The 23,288-nt window shown below is 36.5% G+C and overlaps 4 protein-coding genes and 4 non-coding genes across 9 annotated transcripts in view; 1 reads left to right on the top strand and 7 right to left on the bottom strand.

Annotated features, from left to right (window-relative positions):
- Positions 1-1,334: 1,334 nt before the first annotated feature.
- On the bottom strand, positions 1,335-7,934 carry wdr12 (WD repeat domain 12). The gene is made up of 13 exons (XM_042513101.1): positions 7,746-7,934; positions 7,331-7,425; positions 6,280-6,374; positions 6,046-6,152; positions 5,774-5,889; positions 5,210-5,364; positions 5,072-5,117; positions 4,896-4,981; positions 4,248-4,388; positions 3,772-3,877; positions 3,491-3,629; positions 2,717-2,789; positions 1,335-1,658 (listed from the first exon to the last, which is right to left on the bottom strand). The coding sequence occupies exons 1-13, from the start codon at positions 7,784-7,786 to the stop codon at positions 1,581-1,583; spliced, it is 1,278 nt and encodes a 425-aa protein (XP_042369035.1). The 5' UTR covers positions 7,787-7,934; the 3' UTR covers positions 1,335-1,580.
- Positions 7,935-9,056: 1,122 nt separating this feature from the next.
- On the bottom strand, positions 9,057-16,404 carry nop58 (NOP58 ribonucleoprotein homolog (yeast)). The gene is made up of 15 exons (XM_042513056.1): positions 16,252-16,404; positions 14,836-14,912; positions 14,686-14,738; positions 14,000-14,124; positions 13,787-13,923; positions 13,527-13,591; positions 12,570-12,704; positions 12,322-12,467; positions 11,712-11,838; positions 11,340-11,503; positions 11,113-11,247; positions 10,636-10,697; positions 10,395-10,546; positions 10,175-10,308; positions 9,057-9,467 (listed from the first exon to the last, which is right to left on the bottom strand). Exons 1-15 carry the CDS (start codon positions 16,294-16,296, stop codon positions 9,405-9,407), a joined length of 1,620 nt encoding a protein of 539 aa, XP_042368990.1. The 5' UTR covers positions 16,297-16,404; the 3' UTR covers positions 9,057-9,404.
- On the bottom strand, positions 11,574-11,660 carry LOC121963093. The gene has a single exon (XR_006107197.1). It is a non-coding gene; the product is annotated as a small nucleolar RNA SNORD11B (small nucleolar RNA).
- On the bottom strand, positions 11,926-12,010 carry LOC121963092. Its single transcript, XR_006107196.1, has one exon. It is a non-coding gene; the product is annotated as a small nucleolar RNA SNORD11B (small nucleolar RNA).
- On the bottom strand, positions 13,663-13,752 carry LOC121963090. The gene has a single exon (XR_006107194.1). It is a non-coding gene; the product is annotated as a small nucleolar RNA SNORD70 (small nucleolar RNA).
- On the bottom strand, positions 14,559-14,647 carry LOC121963091. Its single transcript, XR_006107195.1, has one exon. It is a non-coding gene; the product is annotated as a small nucleolar RNA SNORD70 (small nucleolar RNA).
- Positions 16,405-16,962: 558 nt separating the features above from the next.
- Positions 16,963-19,680, bottom strand: LOC121963008 (phospholipase A and acyltransferase 2-like). Its single transcript, XM_042513366.1, has 4 exons — positions 19,594-19,680; positions 18,917-19,037; positions 17,994-18,292; positions 16,963-17,586 (listed from the first exon to the last, which is right to left on the bottom strand). The coding sequence occupies exons 1-4, from the start codon at positions 19,609-19,611 to the stop codon at positions 17,491-17,493; spliced, it is 534 nt and encodes a 177-aa protein (XP_042369300.1). The 5' UTR covers positions 19,612-19,680; the 3' UTR covers positions 16,963-17,490.
- A 668-nt stretch (positions 19,681-20,348) lies between these two features.
- The window catches only part of dgkza (diacylglycerol kinase, zeta a), a 115,334-nt gene continuing 112,394 nt past the window's right edge, over positions 20,349-23,288 (top strand). Inside the window, exons 1-2 of one of the 2 annotated variants that reach the window (XM_042512879.1) lie at positions 20,349-20,791; positions 21,059-21,171. In XM_042512879.1, the coding sequence (XP_042368813.1) occupies positions 20,669-20,791; positions 21,059-21,171 (236 nt within the window). In that variant the 5' untranslated portion in view covers positions 20,349-20,668. Of the gene's footprint in view, positions 20,792-20,919; positions 20,984-21,058; positions 21,172-23,288 lie in introns of those variants that run through there. The other variant, XM_042512880.1, reaches the window with a different exon arrangement.

Below are 23,288 nucleotides of genomic sequence, written 5' to 3'. Positions count from 1 at the left end.
TTTTTTTTTTTTACTCTTACGTTTTGATGCAAAAAATTTGAAAAAGTTTGAACAGTAACGTAAGTGTTTCAATAAATGTAGTGGCAAAAGGTAAAAAGTATTAAGTGGCATTGAAAGTAAATACTCAAATAAAGTACAAGTACCTCAAATTTGTACTTAAGTACAGTGCTTGAGTAAGTGTACTTTGTTACATTACAGTACATAAGTATTTTTGGGAGTTTCTGCACTTTACTTGAGTTTTTATTTTCCATCAACCTTTTGTGTAAAAAAAAAAAAAAAAAAAAATATTTTTACTCCTTTACATTTTCCCTTAGCATTTTAGTTCCTTACCACTCAACATATATGGAATATTGAGCTAAATGTTTTTATAATTTGAATAAAGAAACTGACATTGACATTGATAAACTTAAATTATAAACGTAGTCGATTTGAATTTTGAAAGATACTAAAATGTATTCAAACTACAAATAAATATCTGAAAAGTTTTTTTTTTTCCTAGTAAAACATTATTTTAATTCAGTTGGAATTTTTTAATTTCTCAGTTTATAGGTTTTAAAACATCTTGCCAAAGAACCGCAGATGAAAATTAGCCAGCCAATTAGCACATTAACCAAAAATTTTGATTATTGTGTGCTGAAAATGAATCAAATGCAATTTAAAGATGAAAAAAAGGTGTGGGATATAGTAATCTGTCATACCTGTACATGAATAAATATACTCAGTTACATTCCACCGCAAATATATTGATGCTTTGAGTTTTTCACCTCCAGTCAATAGATTTTTAGAAATAGCATTTGTAAAGTATTCTCAAAAATACTATATACAATCAAATACTAATCAATTTTTTTCATTACAATTCATAGTAATTCTGGAAGATAGAAAAAAAATGTTTTTGTAATGGATAATTATAGTGCTGTGAAGGTGCTGAGCTCATTCATGAAATCCTAGAAACGCCCCAGAGTGAGACCTCTTGATTTTTGCTCCTCTTTGGTCAAACCAGTCTGAGGAGGAAGTTCTCCTCAAGACATGCACTGCTTTTTCTATTTCTCAGCCAAAAAACACTTCTACTTAAATAATATATGAACTATATCAGAGCTAAATAAACTATAGTATTTCATGTAAAGAACCCAGTATAATCACTTCCGATAACGATGAGGAAATTTCATCCCCAAATCAAAATTACACATTTTCCCCTTTTTCATAGCGCCATTTATCAGTCTAGTCATCCCTCCCTCAAATGATTTGTATAATGCACCTTTTCTGTATTTTGCATCCTCAAATTGCCTTTAACTTTCTCTTATAATATCTGTGTATCCTGAAAAATCAAACAGAAGGAGGAGACAAAATTAATTTATATTTTTCTTGAGTTACAGGGAAAATAAGACGATCTTTAAGAAAATAGGTGTAAAAATTGAGAGGGGTAAAAATAACCAGGACAGCAAAGAATAAAGTGTTGTACTGTACAAGATTCGAAACCTCTGCTGCTGTCATCCGTCTGTCACAATACTGATATTTCCCATCGCTGAGTCCTTAATGTCTCTGGAGAGGGACGTGGAGGCTCTCTGCAGTCCATGTAGAGACTACGCCCCCGCATCCGTCTGACAGGCTGAGTATCTGTAGGTGTACAGCTTGTTATCTGCACCTCCGCTTAACATCAGCTGGAAAGAAACACATACAAGTACACAGATTACACACCAATTTAGTGTCTGAAGTTTGTGAAATATATACAGGGATCCCCACACACACTGTCTTGCATTTTCAAGGACTCCAAATACTTTTTTTTATCTTGTCCCAATTTATGAGATTCAAACTATCTGAACACAATTTCAGCATCCCACATGATGTGTTCATGAACAGTAGGAAATTTGAAAATTCACAATTATTTCTGTTTTTACAACACCTTGGTTGGTGAATTTTTTTGGCAGTTTTAAAAGAAAATATTCCTTTATAAATTTAAGAAAAACAAAAAAAAAAAATCAGCCAATTTTTTCTATGAAAGTCAAAACATTTTAAAATGTTTTTATAAGAAAAAAGAAATCGCAATAATTTTTCCAAGAAGATTTTTACCTTCAAGACCTGTTCTCTTAAAAAAAAAAACTCAGAAGTTTTCCATAAAAATGTTCATGTATTCTATTTAAATATTATCACCAAGATTTCATTTTATATAAATATGCCTTTAAAAACCTGCTCTTTAAAAAAAAAAAGGAAAAAGTTCACCCAAAAATTTTGACTTTTTTTTTACAAAAACAAAAAAAAAAAAAAAAAAGAAAAATCTTTGTTTTCTATTTAAAAATATTACCAAATTTTTTTTTAAAAAAAAAAGACAAAAAAATCAAATTTTATTAAAAAAAAAAAAAAACACGCCTTCAGGTTTTTCTCTCTTTACAAAAAAGAAAAAAAGATAAAAAATCTAAAAAAAATTTTTTCTACAAAAATCGCCAAAAATCAAATTAAAAAATGAAAAAATCTCCCCAAATGTTTAAGTTTTCCATTTTCTAAAAATCACAAAAAAAAGAAAAAAAATCACCAACATTTTTTAAAGAAAACAAACCTCCAAAACCCGACGTAACATAACATAAAAAACACTATCGCACGTCGACATATATTAGAGCTATGCTACATGAATTAAGTGTTATATCAACGAAATCTAATTTGTTACGGAACATTTCCATGATTTTTCCAAAAATGATTTCTATGATTGAAAAGTTTGTCTTACCCCGCTTTCTGTCCAGTCCACACAGAAGACTTTGTCCTCGTGGGCCGCCAGGTCATACAGAGGAGCCTTACAGCTGCGGGACATGAGAGCAACAATTCATGTGTCAGTTTTATCACCGAAAGCCTTAAAATTTTATTATTTTTATTATACAAAATATATACAAATATACAAAAGAAAACACAAGCACAGACTTCAGCTGAGCATGGAGGTGCAGAGGGCCGAAGAAACAGCTTTAAAGTGAAAGTATTTCATTGCGACAAAGACAGGAAGCTGTTTAATTGAACAGGATGTCCTGTCCCACATCTGGAAATGAGATTTAATAATTTAAGCTCGTCTCACACAGTCAGAGCTTTCTCTACAGACGTACCTTATGTTGACTGATTCAGCTGTTGCGATAAAAACAAAGAAACGTACAAAAAAAAACCCCAAAAAAACAAGAGTTTCTAAAATCTGATGTTTGGCTATAAATGGTCATTTTATAATGGTAATTGGTAATTTTTCTTTAATTTGATAATTCTGATGTCTTGGGGGGTGTTTTCTACTGTTTTTAATAATTTTAAGATTTTTTTTTCAGTGTTTCTTTTTCTATTTTTTTTTTTTTACAAGTGTGAACTATTTTTTATTACTATATTCTATATTTTATAATTTTAGGTTTATGTCTTTTTTTTTTTTAAACCAAATTTTTTTTTTTTTTTTTTTTTTTTTTTTAATTATTTTAAAAATTTAAAATAATTTTCTTGTAATAATAATTTTCTCAGGACTTGCTTCACAGACCTTCTTGTGTCCCACAGTTTGACCAGGTTGTCAAGGGAACCCGAACCCGAGACCAGCTGGTGCTCGTGTGACGGCGCCCACTTCACGGCGGTGACCCAGCCCGTGTGGGAGGTCAGAGACAGCAGCACCAGCGCTCCGTCTGGAGAGGAGAGGAGGCGTTAATAACGCTGAAGAGGAGAAGCGATCGCGGAGAGTGGGAACCAAACAATGCTGCTAAAAACAGACTTGATCGTGTATATTTTTGACACCGAGACGTGCGGTTATTCAGAGCGCCGTGGTACCTTTAGTGCGAGGATCCCACAGCCGGATGTGCCTGTCGGTGCTGCCCGAGGCGAGTCGTCGACACAGAGGAGAGTAGGAAATACAGTTAAACACTTTGCTGCCCGTCTGTGGAAAGGACAAAAGCATCAGTTATTAATTATGGGGGAAAAAAAGTGTCAAAATGTTTTTTAAAAAATGCACTTATTCCTTGTTGTTTGAGCTTTAATGGATTCTATTTGCAGAATTCATACAAAAATGTTCAAATCATGTTCAATTTTAAAGTATCTTTTAAGCAACTATTGACTATATATGAAAATATAGATACTTTTTATATCTGAAATGCTTGAAACAGTGCCAGTTTTTTCAGTCTAAGACTGCAGATACAAACTGTAACTGTATGTAGCCTGAGAGGCAAAATCCAGGGCATACAAAGTGCCTAAAACACCTGGTTGACTCAGTTTTTGACCCCGTGTCTGCTCGTCAGTGTAATTCTCACCAGCGTAGTCTTGGATCCTCCCGTCTCAACGTCCCACACGCGAATGGTGTGGTCCCATGATGCACTGCACACTTCCTCACTGTCGCACCACAACACGGAGGACACCGCCTCGTTGTGTCCAGATATCGTCATCAGGGGAGTCTGTACAGCGGGATCAAACTGGAATTTCATCTTTTTTATATCCCTTCATATTCAGAAAAAGTGCTTTTGAATAAACAAGATTTTTAAATGTTTCCATGTTTTATGTCTTTATTTTCAAATTTTTGCTTTTTTGTGTGTGTGTGTGTTTTGATTTTTGAAGTGAAAAAATAATTTGACTTTTTAATGCATTTTTTTCTATTTTATTTCTGAATAATTTTGAGGGGGTTTGGGCTATTTCTTTTTTTTGTTTCTGTTTATTTTCTTTTTAATCATTATGAGGTATGGGTGGGTTGTTTTCTAATTTAAAATTTATTATTATTTATTGATTTTATTTTTTTTTGCAAAGCTTTCAATGATTTTTGAAAAGTTCTGTAACTTTTCCAGACCTGGAAAATGTGATTGGGAAATTCAATGACTTTTCCAGGTTTTCCACGACCGTGGGGACGCTGTATAATAGTTTTAATCGCACCGTGTTAGCCACACTGATGTAATTCTCTCTTTACTCACCCTGGTCAGACCGAGCTGCTGAGTCTTCTGTTTCTTCCTCGGTCTGTCACCAGCTTCTTCAACCTCGTCTGCCTCGTCTGTGGGCACTGACGGGAAATAAAAAAAAGGTTGTTTGAGATTTTAAATCTTTATTGCTTTATTGCTTCACATACGTGTCAGTAACTATGGAAACCTACCTGCTGACCAGATCTTCAACATTTTGTCCCAGGAGCCGCTACAGAACTGTGAGGACACAAGACAAATTCAATGTGTCCTCTGTATCCAAATCATGTCTACTCAATTTTTATTTTTCACCACCATCCGTCCCTCTTTACCTTTGAGCCGGTCGGGTCTGTCGCGACAGTGTCGACGCTCCCCGTGTGTCCCCGGCAGCAGTGTCGGGCTTTCAGCTTGTTCCTCTCAGAGTTCCACTCCCACAGCAGCAGCGTCTGATCCAGAGACGCCGTCAGAAGCAGCGAGGTCAGACCGTCTGCACGCAAATAAATGTCTAATGAACGGCCGACAGAGTAAAGGTTTTCCACTTTGTACATCTTTGTTTTTTTATTCTTTTTTTTATTGTGAAATACGGTGATAACAGAACAAGTGAAAAGAAGTGCGATGACATATAAACAATTAAAAAATAATAATGGAACTAAAGACAGCAAAACAAAATCATACAAAACAAACTGGGAATACAGCACAGGGTTAAACTGGTGGGCATATATGCAATGTGGTCCAAAAAAATAAATGAATAAATAAATCAAATAAGAAAAATAAAATAAATAAATACATAAATAAATCAAATAAAAAAATAAAAATAAAATGAATAAATACATACAAATTAAAATTAAAATTAAAATTAAAATTAAAATTAAAATTAAATAAAATGAAATGCTCACCTCTTTTAACCCAGGCTACATCTTTAACCACATCCGTGTGTCCGGCCACTGTCATCACCGCCTTGCCCTCAGCAGACCAGATCCTGGCTGTCTTGTCATATGAGCCTGTTAGGATCCTGCAAAAAAAAAAAAAAAGCAAAACATCCCACTGTCAGCTCTGAGATTTATTGCAGATAAACAGCTCAGTGCAAAAGTCTCAGGTTGCCTTAAACTTTATTAGCTTATTATTATCACTAATGTTTATTTCTCTTTACTACTGTCTGTCATTTTACCATTCAGCATCTGCGTCCACAGAGCTAATCCAGTCGTCGTGCATCATGCACTCCTCAGGCTCTGGAGCCGTGATCCGCTCCACATACTCAATCTCCACCACTTCTTCCTGAAACACATACAGACGCAATGGTGTGTAAATATGAAAAACCGCATTCACTGACAGTTCAGTCCCCAAAAAAAAAAGTATTCAGTGCCATTAATGGAGCAGGCGCACACAGCGAGGCTGCTCATACCGTCGATATGCCTTCTGTGTCCATGTGAGTGGACAGCGGCATTCGCAGGAACTGGCCCCTGACCAGGAAGTCGAACTCCACTTTGCTGTGAGATGCTGCGGAAACAGAAAAACAACATGTGCATTCAAGAGGTTACAATCATCTCTGATCGGGTGCTGGGGTTTTTATGGAACATTTTACATAATTTAGGCTCAATTTTAAAAAAAAAAAAAAAAAAAAAAAGAGATACACATAATCAGAAGCAGTACCTCGGGTGAAAAACACACTTTATTTTGAAGTACAGTGAATTTGCAGCAAAGAGCTTTTTATTTTGAAGTGTTTGCTGTAGAATGAGGGTTTTTTTTGTAAGAACAGGAAGTATTTTATTGGTGTGTTCTTAATAGACCCATGGTTATTTTCCTTTTTTAATAATAATAGGCCTTTGGTACTGTTCTTTATTATCAGAGGAGGGGGAGTGGCTGAGTTTCTATTTACCCTCCACAAAGCCACAAATACATGTTCAAGAAAACTTTCAGCCAATGATAATCTATTTTTTTACAGTTTATGGCTGTGATATATGGTGATATTAATTTAGTGGTGGGCCTGTGGGTTTGGAAGGCGTGTTTTCTTTAAAAATAACAAAAAAAATTAAAACTTTAAAAAAAAAATAAAGAAAACTGCTAAACATATATTTAAATTACCATATTTTCTAGAGAAAAAAAAAAAAAATTGCCCAAAAATTTTTTAAAGTAAAAAGAAAAAGAACAGCAACAAAAAAAAATTCCTAAGAGGTCCTAGCTTAGCTTCCGGTGTCCTCAAATCCTAGAAAAGCACCTGATTCAAACTTTTTTTTTGCAATTAGATTTACTTCATTCTGTTTTAAGACCTCATATTATTTACAGTTGGTGCATTAAAATTGAATATATGATAATTTATCTCATGTGCAGACCATGAACTAATGACCAAGGAGAAATCTGGACCCAGTTGGGAGCCAATGGCCTAAACAATGACAATCATTTTAGAAAACAAAGATATAAATCTGATTTATTGATATATACTTTTTTATTCTTACCATTTTTAGCTTCCAGCAGCTTGTTGATGATATTACTGAGGTCCTGCACTTCAGAGGCAGCAGGGATGGAGAATGGGACATCATCTATAACATACCTACACAGAGAGGCGTGTTCTCAGTTTGTACCATCAAATACACACATAGAATAAACACTGAAATGAGCCGTTCGTCTTTTTATTTACTTTAAATATGAGCACAGCAGTCAGCTACTGCGGCTGTTAGCATTAGCTAGGTAAAACAACAAGCTACAACAGCGACGAACTGTTAGACTTAAAAAAAAAATGTACCAAAATGTAAAGTAACACACGAGTAAAGGGCAATTTAGTGTCTCACTGTTTACTGTAAGCTAAGTCTTGTTAGCTAGCCCGTTAGCCGTCTGTGTTTTCTTGTTTCGTTAATGTGAATAAGAGCTCACCTTTTGTCCTCTGTGAAGAACCTCGCCTGTAACTGCGACATTTTTACTTAAATATGCCTCTTACAAACCACTAGTAACTGTAACTAAAGATACGGCGAAGTAGTTAAAGTGTTTCTTCATAACACATCTGCCTCTCATGAAGTCATGCCGCCATGTGCTACCACAGCCAGGCACTGCAGTAGAGTGCAGATACAGCCGATCGATGGTTCGGATCTGTGCTCCTCCAGTAACGAAGTTCCCAGGAAGTGCGCCACGCGCTGATTTTTTTTTTTTTTTTAACAATTTTTTAATCTTTTTCCAAATACCATGGCAAATATTTTTGCATCGTTATTCAGCAAACTAATAGGTCTCCAATTTTCAATACTCAATTTATCTTTTATTGGTTTAGGAATCAACTTAATCAGACCTTGACCTCTACTTACTTTGGCTATTTTTTCCCAATGTAATAGCTATCTGTCTAATGTCGTATTTCATTACTTCCCAATATTTCCAAAAACTGTTTAGAGAGTCTGCTTGCCTCCGATATTTCAAAGATTATTTTTTGGGCTTCATTTTTAAATTGCTTATTTTGTAATAGTATTCTATTAAATTTCCAGTAATCTCCATTAGAGGCTATTTTTGTGGGCACAATACATTTTGGTTCTCTTAATTTCATTTCTCTGCTCGTGATTATGATATGATTCCCTGATAAGTTGTATGTATATTTGTGTGTGTGTGTGTGTGTGTGTGTGTAGAGAGAGAGAGAGAGATAAATATACCATTATCTATTGGTCTAAAGAGACCTCCTTAAATCACCGGCTAATTTTTGTTCGGCTGTTGTTAATCACTTCTACGCATGCTCTGTGGGCCAGTAGATCCGGGTATTTTATTTTTTTAATAACGGAAAAAGAGAGTTTTCTCTGCTTCATGCGCCACTGAGCAGCTCATGAAAGAGGCCCTGCCCCCACGGCTGTATCCAGATTTTCACTATAAAACATCCATGGATGCAAAATTTCATGCAAAATATACGAAATATACAATTTTATGTGTATATTATGTATTCATTTATTTATAATTATTGGATTAATTTTTTTTTAATTTTTCATTTCCTTTTAGATTTTTTTTTAAGCTATGGAAAAAAAAAATGTGTATATTTATAATAATTACATATTTGAAATTAGTTCACAGAATTATAGAATGACATTTTTATATTCATATTACAGCAATGTATAAAAATAAAATCCACACCATTACAGCAAATACTGTTTATTTCATGAGGGCAGACGTTCAGTCTTAAACAATGCAAAGACTTGTCTAAAGAGACAAGCTGGGACTCTTTCCTCATCAACTCATCGCTCTGATCTACGATAACGTTTCATTTATCAAAAAAAAAAAAAAAACAACAAAAAAACCCACAAAAACTTTCAGATCAGAGTAATAGAAACTATCATCATTTTAAAAATATAGATTTACTTTAACTCTTATGACTGTGTGCTGTCGAACTGCTCCTAACTTGCAATTATAAAAGGAGATCCAATGATGATTTTCTATAACGAGCAATTTTTGAGGTCCAAAAAACAGACATTTAATACAGTTTTGCCCTCATTAGATATAAATGTATGACACAAACATGAAATCACATAAAAACTTAAACAGAAAATATATACACTCTCCACTTTTTCACTCGGCGTCCTCCTCCTCTTTGACCTTCTTTTTCTTCTTCTTTTTCTTCTTTTCTGTCGACTGGAGAGAACAGCAATGAGCACGACTAGTCAAACCTTACGAGAACTGTTTTTACCCCTCAAAAACCCGGAGCAACAGCAGTTTCCTTGTACAGCTTTCAGGTGCTTTTTGCAAGTATTAAAATGTTTAAAACACAATGTCTTTCAAAAACATGAAACAAATCTGCAACCTGGCATGAAATGTCCTGTAAATGGCAATAAATTAATTAATTAATTAATTTAAGGTGACAAGAAAACAACCTAAAACTTAGCTTTAAAAACTATCAACTAAATTGTGAAAAAACATCAAGAAATCTATATTTATCCTTATCATTATATATTTATATTGGATTAAAGAAATGATAATATTATTAGTTTACTTTAGCACTTTTTTCAGGTCATTTTATTTTTTTTTAGTTTTAGTTTTCTTTCCTTTTTTGCTAATTCAGTTAATGTTTTTGCACCATTTTTTTTCCTAATTCAGGTAATTTTCTTGCAAATTTCTATTAGTTTTCTTAATTTAGGTAATTTTTTAGCAACTTTTTTCTTTTTCCCTAATTCCCTAAACTTCTTTTGTAAAAATAAAAAAAAAGTAATAAAAAAAAATGTTTTTTTTCTAATTTTGGGGACATTTCTTAAGTTGCTCATTGCCCTTTTTTCCATGTTTTTGAAAGAATGTTTCGCCCAGGATTCAAAGGGTTAAGCTCAAGTTTCCAAACACATTCCTACCTCTGTCACTGGCATCTCCTCCTCTTCCTCCTTTGATTCCACCACTTCTGCCTCCTCTTTCTTGTCCTTCTTTTTCTTCTTCTTTTTCTTGGTTGTTTCCTCTGCTGCTGTGGACGTTTCTGCTTCTTCTAATACTAAACAACATAAATAAAAACATGTTGAGCATCATAAACGCGACAGTCGACAGCCACGAAATGAGTTTTATTCCTGTTTTACACACCTTCTATTAATGGCTCCTTTTTGGCCTTTTTGGGTTTGACTGCCGGTGTTACGGGCTCCTCCTCCTCCTCCTCCTCCACCTCCTCAAACTTCCTCTTCTTGGAGGTGGAGGGGATAGTCGAGTCACCGGATGGATCGTACATTCTCACTTCACTGTGGAGAAACAAAAAGTTGCTTTAAACGTTTCGGATTTGCACGTGAAAATATAATATCAACGCAAAGGGGCAGTTTGTGACGTTCACCTCTTGTGCTGGTATTTGTCTGCCTTTGCCATCGCTTTGCCCGTTCCGCTGATTCTTCGGATCTGAGAGGGAAAAAAAATAGATGAAATCAGATATATTATCACTGACCTATTTAACCCTTACGGACTGTTTGGTGCATTTTACACTCTTTCATTCTTCAGTTTTTTTAAAAAATTTTGGCTGTGGTTTGCAGAGATTGTGTATTTTTGTTTAAACTCGGAATTTCAGCTCCTACAGTCATTCGAAAATACATTTTGGGAACAAAATTGCTGCGTTCATACTGGTAAGTGCAAAAAATGTGTTATTGAAACACATTCAAACTGCAATTTTTGATCCCACGGCCATCAAAGCTTAAACGTAACGGAATAATAATATAAAGGAGGCATGAAAAGAAAATACTGAAGCACCTAACATTTGCTGTTAAGTAAATGTACTTAGTTACATTCCAGCACTAATGAGGAGACCTCTGGTACTCACTCCTTTCTCCTCCAGCTGCCGCAGCCTGGCCTCCAGTTTGGCACGGTTCTCTGCTCCCATCTCTGCGTTGGTGTCCTCGCCCAGGGCATCGTAGCGAATCGCCAGGGCTGCTTTAGCTGCCAGCATTCGGGAGATCTGGACAATATTTTGACAGAAAAAAATGTAACTTATTTCCTAACCAGCAGACTGTGATGATTATTATCTGATCCAGCTTCTCGTGAACTCACCTTGCCCTTGTTCTTGGCGGTGGTCTGGCCCACGAGGGAGGCGTGGTAGATGAGGCCGTACTTCGGAGTGTCTTTGCGAGTCTTCAGGGCTCTGAACAGAGCCTTCTCTGCTCCTAGGATCTGCACGGTGGATGCCGGATGCTTTGCCAGATTCAGGAGGGAACCTGAAATAAAACGAACAGAGACGAGTCAGTGAAGACGCTCTCTGCAGCAGCTGCTCAGCGCACCGCTCCGGACAAGCTCAGATGAGGTAGTGACTTAAAAGCATCAGGTTTTTTTTTTCAGGAAAGCGACATCATGTCGTCATCATCACCGCTTGGCTGCCTGTCACACACACACACACACACGCCTCTACACGTCTCTGTAGCTTACCTGCGTGAGAGATGAGCCGGGCGCCGACCAGCTCGCCCACCATCACCGTCAGGTTGGGTGCGATCGCCATCATTCGGTTCTTTAAGTAGTCGTACAGCTGAGTGCGGTATTCTGAAATCTCTATCACCTGCAGGAAAGAACATTCATGTTACGGCAGTAAGGGGAAACGTGTCAAAGCGGTTCGGTGTTGACGAGCGAGAGCTGTTAAAAAACGTGACTGTTCAGATGAGGTAGTGACTGAAAAACCCACACGATTTGTTTCAGGGAAAAGACAACTGTCGTCATCATCACCACTGTCACTTCAGCTCAGAAATACAACAGGAATATATATATATATATATATATAAAATAATAATAAAAAAATTAATTTCTTTTCAATTAAAAGTTTTTCACACGTATTAAAGCTACGTTACATTTTTCAGCTACAGAAAATAAATTCACCATTGTGTTAAATCAATGCAACTGAACTGATTACACACATTTCCATGAGTTTTCCAAAACTTTCAAAGATTTTTAATAGTTCAATGACTTTTCCAGGCCTGGAAAATTCCATGACTGTGTGGGGAAAAAAGTGCGTCTTGGTCTGAACACGTAATGAAGACAGACAGACCTGATCACACAGGTGCTTGATGTTGCCGATGTCCTGCTCCGACACCTCCGTTCCCATGGAGATCTCCGCGGCCAGCTTCACCTCTGCCTCGATTTCCTCGGGGAGGATTTCGGACAGATCAGAACCTGCCACGTTTGTGCGATCACCTGGAGAAGCAAACACGCACGTTCAGCTACTCGGGAACACTTGTACTGAGACTTTCATACAGCTGCTCAGGAAGATGATTTTGTTCGTTTGATTTTGTTTACCGATATGGCGAACAGCTTTGCAGTAGGCCAAGTTATCGGTGATGACTTTTCCCAGCTCGGGAAAGTGCCAACCGTACCACTCCCTGCAGCGCATGATGTAGTTGTTGAGCTCCTTATCCAGGTCGTCCAAAAGTGCTGAAGGGACAAAGACAGGAAAAAAAAAAAAAATCAGTCACAGTGCACGTGCACAACCAAAACAGAAAAAATGGGAAGAAAAGAAAACTAAACTAAACTGAATATATTGGGGTGTTTGGATTGATTGTTGGATAAAACTAGTTGTCTAAATTTGATTTTGATCAGGCTTGCTGAAGCTTGAGGAAAGCGGAATTTAAGACTTTTTAATGCCGCTCAGACCAGTGTTACAAAAACTAATATTAACAAAAAAAAACAGACACGACACCAATTATTTAAAAAATTTTAACAATGAAAAGTCAGAACAAATGTTTTAAAAAAAATCATAAAATCCCAACAATCCCACATCCAATGTCTTTACATTTTTTTTTAACTTTTGATGAATGGATTTAAGGCATTCTAAAATCTAATTTAAAAAAATTCTAAATTTAATTAAAAAAAAAAAACATGTATTGGCACGTATTACTCAGGGTTGGGGAGAGTTTTGCCAAGTATTATTGTAACATAAAACACAACTTTATAATTTTAATGCAAAAAAGCATTTGGGTTTTCTTTTCATAACAATTACCAATTATATTAATATTTAACCATGCAAAATCAGAAAAAAATAACGCTAAAATCCCATATTAAATGTCTCCGCAAACTAAAAAAAAAAAAAAAACTTATTAATTCCGATTTTAAGGCGTTTTTTAAATTTTTTTTTTTATTAATTAAAAATTCAAATTAAACTTCAAGTGAGCTGACATTGAAAATAATTCTTATCTGCAGCCGTATGTATCATTATATAATATATATTTTTATGCATCATAAAAAAATTCCACTTACAGATGGCTTGCACAATCATGGTGTCCACTTTGTCCGGACTGAACTTCAGCTTGTAGCGGGACAAACTGGAGAAAACAGAAAGTAAGACTTATCAATGAACCATTTTACACTTTTTAAATCTTCCTGTGCCTCGGGAGAGACTGCTGCCTCAGTGGTAGTGACGAATGCTGAAATAATTCCACAAAATTGTTTTCGGACAGCAAGTGTAATCATAGGCAGCAGTCGCGTTCATGCGCCGTGGTGCCCGAGTGCGATCGTACCTGTGAGCCAGCCCCAGAGACATGGCGCTCATCTCCCTGGGAGGAAGTCCGGTGATGAGGCCTTCCATCTGGCTACGGATGCATCTCATCAGCTCAGCCACGGCGGGGCTGTGGACGCAACTCACGTCCAGCTTTTCCTGCAAACCACAGCGTTTTAGAGCCACAACGCTTCACTTAACTATTTAATACAAACGCACATGTGAAGTCACTTACTTTAATAACGCCGCCCAGCTTTGCATCGCTGATGGCCAGCTGCTCGTGAGCTTCTTTAGCAACTATTTTCTTCAGCACTTTCTTCAAACTCTTGCCGACTTTCCCCTCAGTGAGGGCCGTGGCAGCTGAGAGGCACAAGTCAGGAATATTGCATCAACAACATCTGCATGAACTACTGTATAAACACAGAAAACAGTCATATGTCTGAGGGAGAATTGTAGTTCCTGCAGTTTGTGGTAAGTAATATATTACGAGGAAAAATACAACAGAAACACTTTAAGTGATACACATGAAAAACAATGAACATGTTACATTATCATAAAGTATATATTTGGTTTGCAAACATAAGCTGTAAATACTTGGATTCCCATCATAACAAGTTTAAGATCAGAAATTTATTGAATTATTTACCAAAAAAAAAAGATGCTACCAAAAAAAAACCCAATAAAAATCAACTGCCCATTTATGAGCATTGTTAAAAAACATTTTTAAATATAAAAATCTATTTAAGTAATTTTAATAATTAATCCTTCTATGTCTAAACTACCTACTGACAGCAGACACCGTGGTCTCAGTGGTAGTGACGAATACTGTGAGAAATGCCTCATGTTTTCATCGGACACAGAAACACATCACAGACCACAGATCTTTGGTGTATATCAACGCACAAAGACGCGTGTCCTTACCTGCCAACGCCTCTGTTGTGTCCTGAAACTTCTCAAAGTGCTTCAGCTTCAAACTACAAGGAGAAAAACAGAACAGTTAATGCTTTATGTAATCGACACGAGTTGCACAGAATCACATGACGACAACGAGGCCATTCCATCAATACTTACATTTTGTTTGCCTTTTCGGGAGTTTCAAACTCCTTATACAGGCTGTCAACTTGCTGCAGCTTAGATTCATCAAGGACCTGTAATATGACAGAAGCTCTTAAGTTTGTTTTTATATATATACATATATATATATATATATATATATATATATATATATATATATAGTTATAATTAGGACTGAAAAATTAGGTCTGGGCAGCACTGATGTATGAACGAGTCAAACCAACACATGTATGCAAATGTACACATTTTTCAGATAAAGCTGCACTCCAGATTCAGTGCTAATCAGTGGTGGATAGTAACAAAGTACATTTACTTAAGAACTGTACTTAATTAAGGTCTTTGAGTGTTATTATTATTTTTAAAGGTATTACTTTGACTCCACGACATTTTAAAGACAAATATTGTACTTTTGACTCCACTACATTTCTATGAAGGCTCAGATTACATTTGTTTTGACGTCAGTGGATGTTTTATTTTTTTTCCTCTTTTCTAAAATGCAAAAGTCCATTAACTGTCATCATGCAGTTCAGCTTATGTGTTGTGGTTTTGTTCCCATATATCTACCTCACACATGTGCGACTCAGATTGAGCAGCTCATCAGTAGAGAAAGGTAGATAAGAGAGTTCAATGGCTACAGCAGCAGATTAAGATTCTCCAGGCCATACCTCAAATGCATGTTTATAATTATTAAAATGAAAAACAGTGTTTTGCTTCAAATGCATGCTGTGTTTACAATGCAATAACTTAATAGTAATTTGCAATCCAACTTAGAAAGCAGGTCAAAGTTTCATTTTTTTTCTGAGAAGAAAAAAGACAATGGTGGCCCTTTTGTCAATTAACGTTTCTATGGACATTAATACAAATAAGTCAATGACTTTAATGTGTTGTCTTACAGCTATTAGGATCTGTAAATGTGACAATATGATACAACTGAGATTTGTTTTTTGTACTTTGAACACTCAAGTATTATTGAAGGCGACTTTCTCTTGTATTACATTAGTATTTATACTTTTAATCGAGTAAGAGGGTTGAGACTTTGTCCACCACTGGTGCTGATCATGTAATAGCACCATATTTATGATTAAATGTCCAATACGCACGTGAACGTTGTGTTATAAGCAGCAGAAACAGTGGCCTCAACACGCACGTGGTAACAAGGCCTTCTTACCGCCGACTTTAACGTTACCAAAAAACACGCACGCACACGCATGACATTACAACAACGCCTTAACACAGCTATGAACAAGTTAAAACATTAATATGTGCTTTTTTTTCCTCACTGCCAGTTACGCTGTACACGGTTAAAACTACATTGTTTCTGGGTGACTAGCTAGGAAGCTAAGCTAACTCGAGTAGCTAAAGCGTAAAAAAAATGTCTTATTTTTTGTAAGTGACAGGAAACAGAATACATACTTTAAATATCGCATATCCAGCGGCTGTCTCGAATAACACGAGCATTTTGGCGGCTGCTCGGTTACTTTACAGGGTCTAAAACTCTTTTCCCGGAGTCTCCTCCACGATGCTGCTCCCACTACGTCTGAAACACACGCGGCCACTGCGCACCCGGCCACCGGAAACTGCTGTCTTCTTCTTCTTCGACGTTTACTGACGGTGGGCAAATTTGGCGCATTACTGCCAGTAAATGTAGATTAAAATGTCGAATCGGACTGTTTTTTTTAATAAATAAATACATTGCTAAATAACTACGATATTTTCAGGATGAAAAGCGAGACATGTTTCCCTTTTTTTATTTTGTTTGTTTAATTATTTAGTTCTAATGGATATTTTTAATATATTTTTCCGAACAAGAAATGTATATTATTGTAAGTATTATTATCTTATACATGTCCTACTATTTTTTTACACACTTTAATTTTATTTTAATAGTTGGTATCAGTTGTTTTTTGTTTTTTGTTTTGTTTTTTAAATTAATGAAATTAAGTACATTTATGACATGAAAAACACTTTCTACTTTACTTTGTCCAGCAGGTGGTACTCAACCTGTATAAAAGTGAGATGGCACTGGGGATGAGAAGAATTTATGATTCTTTTTGAACAAATGTTCCTGTCTAACAAATTACCTCTGGGGGTTTCAGTGACAGTTTGCTACTTTTTAAAATTTTATTTATTTTTAAAAACTTTTTATTTATTCAATATAAAAAAGACCCACACACATACAACATACAGCACAATGGAGATGTTTACAACCCAATCTCGTACTTATATTTTTATTTATTTTTTGGTCCTTTCATGTCCGTATTCAGAATATACAGCTGCTTTTTCTTCTTCTTTTTTATTTTTAATGATAAATGAGTGCAAATCAATAACCTTTGGAATATGGCCAGTTGGCTGGATAAAATATAAATATCTCATGGGCTGCAAACAATCAATCAATTTACCCAAACAATTATTATTATTTAATTGATAATTAAATAATAATAAATTGTTAGTTGTATCAGTATGGTATATCTTTTCCACCCAACACTGACAAAAAAAAGAAAAAAAAAAGACAAAATTCTTAAAGTGGCATGATTCCAAAGAGATCATCTTGTTTTTGTATAGTTTATAGTAACTAACTATAGTTAACCATTCTTAAAAGGTGCGACCACCGACTATTGTCATAAAGTGGAAAATACGAGCACATCAGAGGGCTCATTCATCCTCTGGGGACGTTTCTGCAGAGTCAATGACCTTTTGGAAGGCTGCAGTCGCGTCCTCACACTCTAAATTCTTGGTTCTTGCTGGAATCTGACGGAGAAATAACAGTAGAACAGTCACTTAATGGTCAGTACGGTCCACACATGCACACACACACACAAACACACAACTATCTAGCTATCTATAAGGGTTGAGCAAGTACACCATTATCTGTATCTGTTTGACCAACTTAATTATCTGTGTCCCTATTCGTACTCAGAGGGGGCGGGGCTTGAACCGAAAGTGGGTGGGGTTTAACCTGGATGTTGGTGATTTAAGCCTGAAATTAATATGGCTTTATTTATGATTAATTGGAAAGCTAGAACAACTTTTAATATAACAAAAATCACATCACAATTTTTAACAACTGTTTTCTAACTGTTCTAAATTACACTTATGAAAAAAAACAACAAAAGAAACATTGCAAAATGTTATTTTTTGCACTGCCAAATTCGTACCTGGTTGCACACAGCTTTTCCGTAGCGCACAAACGTGGCAAAGTGCTCACAGTTGAGACTGAAGAGGTTATATGTGAAGACCTTGTCAAGGAGTGCATCTCGCCTTTGCCTCATGTCCTCAGGCGATGATGGCGTGAAGAAATGGCGGTTGTTGCTGATCAAGACGTGGGCTCCTTTTGGTACGTTGACCTCGCCAAGAGGCACTCTGCGGATCTTGGTCTCCCGAATAAGAAAGTCACCACATACAGGCAGCCATGATTCTATGGACGTACGTATCCTGTTCATCAGCTGCCCTTCATCTGAAGAATAAGACAAAAAATATGGATCCTTTAGATTTTCTGTTTATTTGTACTTACTTTTACTTGTACTTTAGTACAATTTCTTTAAAGTAGTAGTGCTTGTACTTGAGGACAATATTCTGGAACTCGCGCCATCCCTGGTTAAATGGTTTATAAACTGACAGAGCTTATAGAGCTTTTTTAAAGGGTGCTATTTAATAGAATAGTAGCATATAAATCAAAAAGTGGCCTCAACACTAAATATCAAAACATCAGCCATCAGCCAACTAAATTTGGCAACTGAAAGCTGTCAACCACAGGAGCCCTTCACAGCTCAAACACATTCCTCAGATATTTGTCCAGCCATCGTAACGTCATCCTGAAGCACCTGTTGAGGAGTCCTGAGTGCAAAAATCTATTTTTAACCCTGTAACACCTGCATCAGTTAACTTTGCTGCATTTAGAGGCCTTTCAGTTGTTCATTACCGTTCATTACCATTACAGTTCATTTGCTTATTACCGTCTTCCCATATTTTTTGAACGATTTTATTTGCTCACGTTTCAAAGGGTTAAGAAGTCAGTATTGTTTTGTATTGCAGCTTATGTTATGTAATCTATGCATGTTGACTGAATGTTTTACCTCACCTGCAACAGCAAAATGGATCACATGTCCATCTTCATCATACACTCCCCAGTGCGAATATCCAATCGGGTAGGAAAATTCTATCATGTCTCCAAACTTGGCAGTGGATTCAATTTCTTCAACCTGCGTTCATAACAAAAACACATGATGGTAAATAATAATCAAAGAATTAAGTTTCAGATGTGTCTCCACCCTGCTCCACTCCCTTGCCAGCCTTGAAGCAGGTTCAGCCACATTACAATCACCCTGAGGAAAGCTGCTGCCACAAGTGATAAAACTGATCCCCCTTATTTACAAGTTATAAACTAACAATTTGGATTACATCTATCTCTTGCTCTTATGGAGGTTGACTGCTAGTATTCTGAGTTAGACAAAAGTACCTTCTTAATGAATGCAATGTTATATATGTAATAATGCAGGATGAGTTTAAAATAGGTTCTATATATATTTTCTTTGCTTTCACAGTTCCATTGGCTTAAGTTGCATTGCTATATTTGCACTTTTCTATTACATAACATTTACCTCCAGAATTACAAAGTGTTATATATTATGAATACATCTTCAAATGGTAAAACATTGTAACATGACTGTTCATACTAAAAATATTTTTATCTTAGTTTTTTTCCACTCTGCTATTACAAGATATTTAACAGCTGATCTTTGTGTTGTCAGTTCTTACCTGCTTCTGATAATCCATGGCTGATTCCTGGTAAATTAATGTCAAGATGGTTGTAGCTCCTGAAGTTCAGTTTGTCCTCACAGGGTGTGTGTGAGAATCTGGTTTGGACTGTTTGTGGCTTGGCATTTATTGGAGGGTAAAAAGACAGCTGATTGGCTAATACAGTGAACAATACCTTAAGAAACTGCCACAAACAAATAACAAATTAAAATAAAATAAAATAAAAATGTAGACGTGTGCATTATTCTTCAATTTTATTCATATGATTAATATTGTTTAAAAAATATTTTATATATGTATATGTATGTATGTATGTATGTATGTATGTATGTATGTATATATACTGTGTGTATGTATATATATATATACATACACACACATATACATATATATACATACACACACACACACACACACATATATATGTATATACATATGTCATGTACATGTGCCAAGTCACCCCAAATCAATGCTTAATTTTTTTGCTACACCAGACAAATGAGACACCACTTTTAATTGATTTTAGTGTATTTTCTATTTCACAATATTCGATTTTTTAATGATAAATCAGCACTTAAAAAATAGCTTTAATATTACGAGGGGGCGGGGTCAGAGTGATAGGCACCTTACAATCTAATGTAATCCAATCACAAACACGATGTTAGTGTATAATTTTGTCATTTCGTTCGTCCCTGTTATTGGTGGGCGGGTTGTGTGTATTGTTAAATAGACGACAAGAGCGAGAGAGTGCACGAGCGCGAGAGAGAGCGAGACAGGGAGAGAGAGTGCGCGAGCGACCTCACAACTGATAGAGGACAGAGCAGGACACCACCTCAACTTTTCAGCTTGTGGACACCCAGTCCCTGTCTCTCGGTGAGCTACTGTCCCGAACAAACGACACAACTCTGCGATGAACAGGGCGCGCGACACAACGACAGCCTCATTTGCATACGCACCAAAATAGTAACTTCTAAAAATACAGGAGCACAGCAGGAAGCATCTGGGCGCGGAGGACATAATTACCACATTAGACTACAGTTATTCGATAAATAAAGGGGACAGAGACACCGCAGGGATGATGAGAGAGTCCGCTGCCCCGGTGGTGGAGCGGCCCGGGCTGGAGGACGTGGCCGAAGAGGAGGACGTGTTCGCCGGGGAGGGGAGCTCCCAGAGCACGCTGGAGCCCCGCAGCTGTCAGGTGTGTGTGTGGGTGTGGGGGTGTTTACCGGTCTGTGAAACCGTGTGCTTCCTTCCTACTACCTACATCCTTAAACCTTAAACATAATAATTGTCAGAAAATGATTTTTGACGTGTCTTGTGTTGTCCGAGAGTTGCTAACGTCGGAATAGGCTAAAAGAGTGGGACAGCTGCGCACGAGCTATGTCCCTCGGTGAGTGGATTTCACTCCATTTGGAAGACTTTATTGATAAAAAATGTGACTTTATTATGTTTGTGTGTCTCTTAGTTCCTTGGGGACACTGAAGTGGAGGGGACAGAGGAGGAGGACGGCCAGCTATCAGTGTCCCAGATGGAGGCAGAGTTTCTCCAGCTGACCCTCAGGAAGCAGGTGTCCTACAGGTAGGAAAACACGAAATCAAAAAAGCGGAATGCGACCCACTTTCTGCTAACCTGTTCTACCTGAATGCTACACTTTAGCCCTTCCCTGACTTGCTTTGGCGACTATGTAAATGTTTATAGCACTGTGCACATCTGTGCTTGTGAGAAAGGTAAGTGTTAAAGGTGCTGTCTCACATGTTTATGTGTGTATCCAAAGTGAGAAATTAAGATGAGGTAAATTCCAGAGACTTAAACCTTGTTCAAGCACTATATCAGTGATTCTCAAACTTAAAATTCAAAGACCCAAGGTCCAGAATAATTGGTCATAAGCAAATAACTCTTTTAAACTTGCTTATAACTTCTGAGTATTGTACATTCAAGTTTTAGGCAGTCTGAGACAAAGTGTTTTTAAGCCTAGAGGAAATAAATTCCACAAAAATAGCTTAAACCAAAGCACTGTCCATACGTCTTTGGAAACATGGTTTTCTGGGTCAGCTTTTGTTTTTTTTTTGCAAATTTGGATAGTGACATCCTCACTGCATTGGCGACGTAATGTGCACTAACAGAAGTATAAAACATTTTTTTCAAAGTAGGAAATGTACATTTTATTACATTCTCTAAGTGAAACAAATAGTTTCTTTTTACAGTGTGATGCTAACATCCTTTAATGTTAACAAGAACTAGAAGATTCTTGGTTGTACACTATTGGTGGCTTTACCTAAGATGTAAACAAGACAGGACAAATGTAACAAAATGATCTGAGCTCAAGCGTCCTTCTCATAATCGGTATACTTCTTCAAATTACGGGTGGGCAATATATAGATTATACTCAATGTATTGCAGCGTGTTCCACATGAGATAGCCTTTACAAAATAAAATGACAATATCACGAACATTGAGTTTAAACTGGCATTAGACTTGCTTTAGCATTCTGGTACTCTCACTCTCTCCGATGGCTCTTTGCATCTCACATACATATACACACACACACAAACACACACACACACACACACACACACACACTCTCGCTCATCCTCAAAAGTGGTTCTGCTTGCCTGGTTCCTTTTTAAAAACTTCATTATTAGAGTACTTGTTTTACATTTGTTATATAACCGTTGCTGCTTTATTTAATTTCATTTTACCTATACGTTATTTTAGTATTTTTTTGCAATTTCTAAATGTCAAGAAATATATTGTGCATTACAATTTAGCCTTATAATTCTGCAAAATTTTGCAGAAATTACTTGAAATTGAGCTGTATACTTGTATAATTGTATACTTATATGAGTAATGAGTCATCTACAATGTACAGATATATAACACAATGAATCAGATGACATGTCTAGATAGATTTGGTGGTCAAAGGTCAAGGTCACGCTGACCTTGCATTTGTATCATTCTTGTGAAGTGATATCTCAAGGAGAGAATTTCTTTCTTTGACATAAACAGTCACTTTGCCTCAACGATGAGCTGATAAGAACCAGGTGGCCGAAGGTCAAAGTTGAAGTGACTTCATTAAACGTGTTTTTGGCTGTAACTCTAGAATTCAAAACACTGACTTCGCGACACTAATCTTGGGTGTCTGTAAGTGTAACCTGACTTATTTTTTGGGCTTTTGCCTTTGTCTGATAGGACAACTTTTAGTGTGAAAGGGTGGAAAGAGAGTGGATGAAATGCAGTCTGCTGCATTAAGGACATAGCCTTTGTACATGGGATGCTTGCTCCACCAGGTGAGCAACTGGCGCCCCAGCGTGCTACTGTTTTCATAGTTTTCTTCAGTGAATGCAAGTGACTCACCGTGGGACCTATGCAAGTTAAAATGTGGTGGCACATGGGATGAGATGGTAACTCTCTCTGGTGTTGGGTGTCAGCTGTCACCTTAATCTTTCTCTGTCTCTTCACTGAATCCTGGGACTGGATGTGCTATGGATGCATGTGCACACAACCATGCATCAGCATCAGTACGAACAGAGAAGCCAGCAAAATCAGAATGTGCTGTGAAAATGTGCACTGGCAGACTTCAGACCAGCGTATATAAGGTGCACAAAAAAAGGCGAGAGACAGAATGAAATAATCATCTAGGAATGAAACAATGGGAAACATTAATGTATGTTTACGTGTAAACGTGAACTGTGTTT

This window comes from Plectropomus leopardus, chromosome 24 (assembly GCF_008729295.1).
Source record: "Plectropomus leopardus isolate mb chromosome 24, YSFRI_Pleo_2.0, whole genome shotgun sequence".
NCBI classification, from domain to species: Eukaryota; Metazoa; Chordata; class Actinopteri; order Perciformes; family Serranidae; genus Plectropomus; species Plectropomus leopardus.
This window is presented reverse-complemented; position numbering and strand designations above follow the sequence as displayed.